The 2,163-nt window shown below is 37.3% G+C and overlaps 1 protein-coding gene across 1 annotated transcript; it reads left to right on the forward strand.

Annotated features, from left to right (window-relative positions):
* The first annotated feature begins 299 nt into the window (after window positions 1-299).
* Window positions 300-1,691, forward strand: LOC137242875 (lysosomal aspartic protease-like). Its single transcript, XM_067770126.1, has one exon. The coding sequence runs from the start codon at window positions 390-392 to the stop codon at window positions 1,635-1,637; it is 1,248 nt and encodes a 415-aa protein (XP_067626227.1). The 5' UTR covers window positions 300-389; the 3' UTR covers window positions 1,638-1,691.
* The last annotated feature ends 472 nt before the right edge of the window (window positions 1,692-2,163 follow it).

Genomic DNA, 2,163 nt, shown 5'->3' on the forward strand with positions numbered 1-2,163 from the left:
AATCATAGAACTAATAATGATATTAAAATTGTTCCAATATAATTCCCTTGAAATGCATACCCCTCCGATGTAACGTCTCGCACATTTCTTCATTAAAACTTAAATATTTTGCACTTAACACATGAATAATTGTCTGTGTCTCAACAACTAATGTGCGGAGTAAATAGACCGACGCATTTAAGGGCTTAAAAATCGTTCTGATAAGATATTTTATATCTTTTGAATGAATGATAAACAGTAAAGACAAAATGTTATATAAAGAGGCGTTAAAGCAAAAAACCAACTCTTATCAAGTTCTAACATTATATTGCCACCGTACAGCAATATCGTCTCACATACCACTCGCGTAACTTACATATCGTTTGTGACCAGTCCAATCAAACAAAATAATGTTAAAACTGGCATTGGCTTTTTTGTGTTTGGCATTGGTTGCCGATGCGGCTCTGATCCGTGTGCCATTAACTAAGCCTAACAAAAGGCGTTCCATTAAAAATTTGAGCACACAACGTGCTGTATTACGCAGCAAATATTCAACAAATTTTGTCGTATCATCAGAACAATTGAATAATTTTTTGGACGATTCATATTATGGGCCGATCACAATTGGTACACCTCCACAAAACTTTCAAGTACTTTTCGATACCGGTTCATCGAACTTATGGGTTCCCGGAGCGTCATGCGCTCCCACCGATTCAGCTTGCCAAGATCACAATACTTACAATGCAAGCGCATCGAGTACTTATCAAGCGAACGGTGAACGTTTTGCTATACAGTACGGTTCGGGTAACCTCGCGGGTTATTTGGTGGAGGATATAGTCAACTTGAATGGTCTCGCTATTGAGGCTCAAGTATTTGCCGTAGCGACATCAGAACCTGGCAACACATTTGTTAATTCTGAATTTGATGGCATTCTTGGCATGGCCTATCAGAAAATCGCTGTTGATAACGTGGTGCCACCGTTCTACAATCTATACAAGCAAGGTTTGATTGAAACGCCTGTCTTCGCATTTTACCTAACACGCAATGGCTCGTCCACCCAAGGTGGCGAGATGACGCTTGGTGGAATTGATAGCAGTCATTATGTTGGCGAACTCACGTATGTGCCTGTGTCGATTGAAGGCTATTGGCAGTTTACTATGGATTCGGTTATCATAAATGGTCTAAATATATGTGTGGAATGTGCTGGTATTGCCGATACTGGCACTAGTCTCTTGGCTGTGCCAACTAGCATCTACGAATCGGTACAAAATGCGATTGGTGCTCAATCTGATGGTGAAGGTGATTATATGGTGGATTGTTCTCTGACAAATACCCTGCCGATCGTTACTTTCAATATCGGTGGTACGGCATTTAACCTTAGTAGCGCAGAATATATTGTCGAGGTCGAAGCCAATAACGGTAGCGTGTTGTGTATGTCAGCGTTTGAGGATGCTGATACAAATTTGTGGATCTTGGGTGATGTGTTTATTGGTCAATACTACACAGTTTTCGATATGGGCCAAAATAGGGTGGGTTTTGCTTTGGCAGCACAAAACTCTACCACAGGTGGATCAAGCATCGGTAGTTCTTCCTACATCTTTGGAATTATAGTACCTATCGTGGTTGGTTTTTATGGTTTGTGGTTAAATAAAAACTAAAATTTTGAAAATACTTAAAAGTTAAAATAAATAACAATAACGAACAATATAAAAGCCTAGTGAAATCTTAAGTTTAAAATTGTAATACTGCACAATTTAACCAAGCAAATATATCAACAAATGACAATCTGTTACAAAAGCCAAATATTTTAAAATATTTTCATTGTGCCCATTTCCTGAAATCTAGAAGTTTCTACTTATTGTACACATATCACATTGACTTTCTCAATTCAATAGCACCAATTAACTGCGCAAATATATGACAATTTGTTGAAAAAGCCAAATATATAAAACAATGACAATCTGTTGAAAAGGCCAAATATTTTAAAATATTTTCATTGTGCCGATTTCCTGAAACCCAGAAATTGCTACTTTTTGTACACATATCACATAGCCTTTCTCAATTCAATAGAACCAATAACCTGCGCAAATATATGACAATCTGTTGAAAAGGCCAAATATTTTAAAATATTTTCATTGTGCCGATTTCCTGAAACCCAGAAATTGCTACTTTTTGTACACATAT

This window comes from Eurosta solidaginis, chromosome 2 (genome assembly GCF_040869045.1).
Source record: "Eurosta solidaginis isolate ZX-2024a chromosome 2, ASM4086904v1, whole genome shotgun sequence".
In the NCBI taxonomy this organism is placed as follows: Eukaryota; Metazoa; Arthropoda; class Insecta; order Diptera; family Tephritidae; genus Eurosta; species Eurosta solidaginis.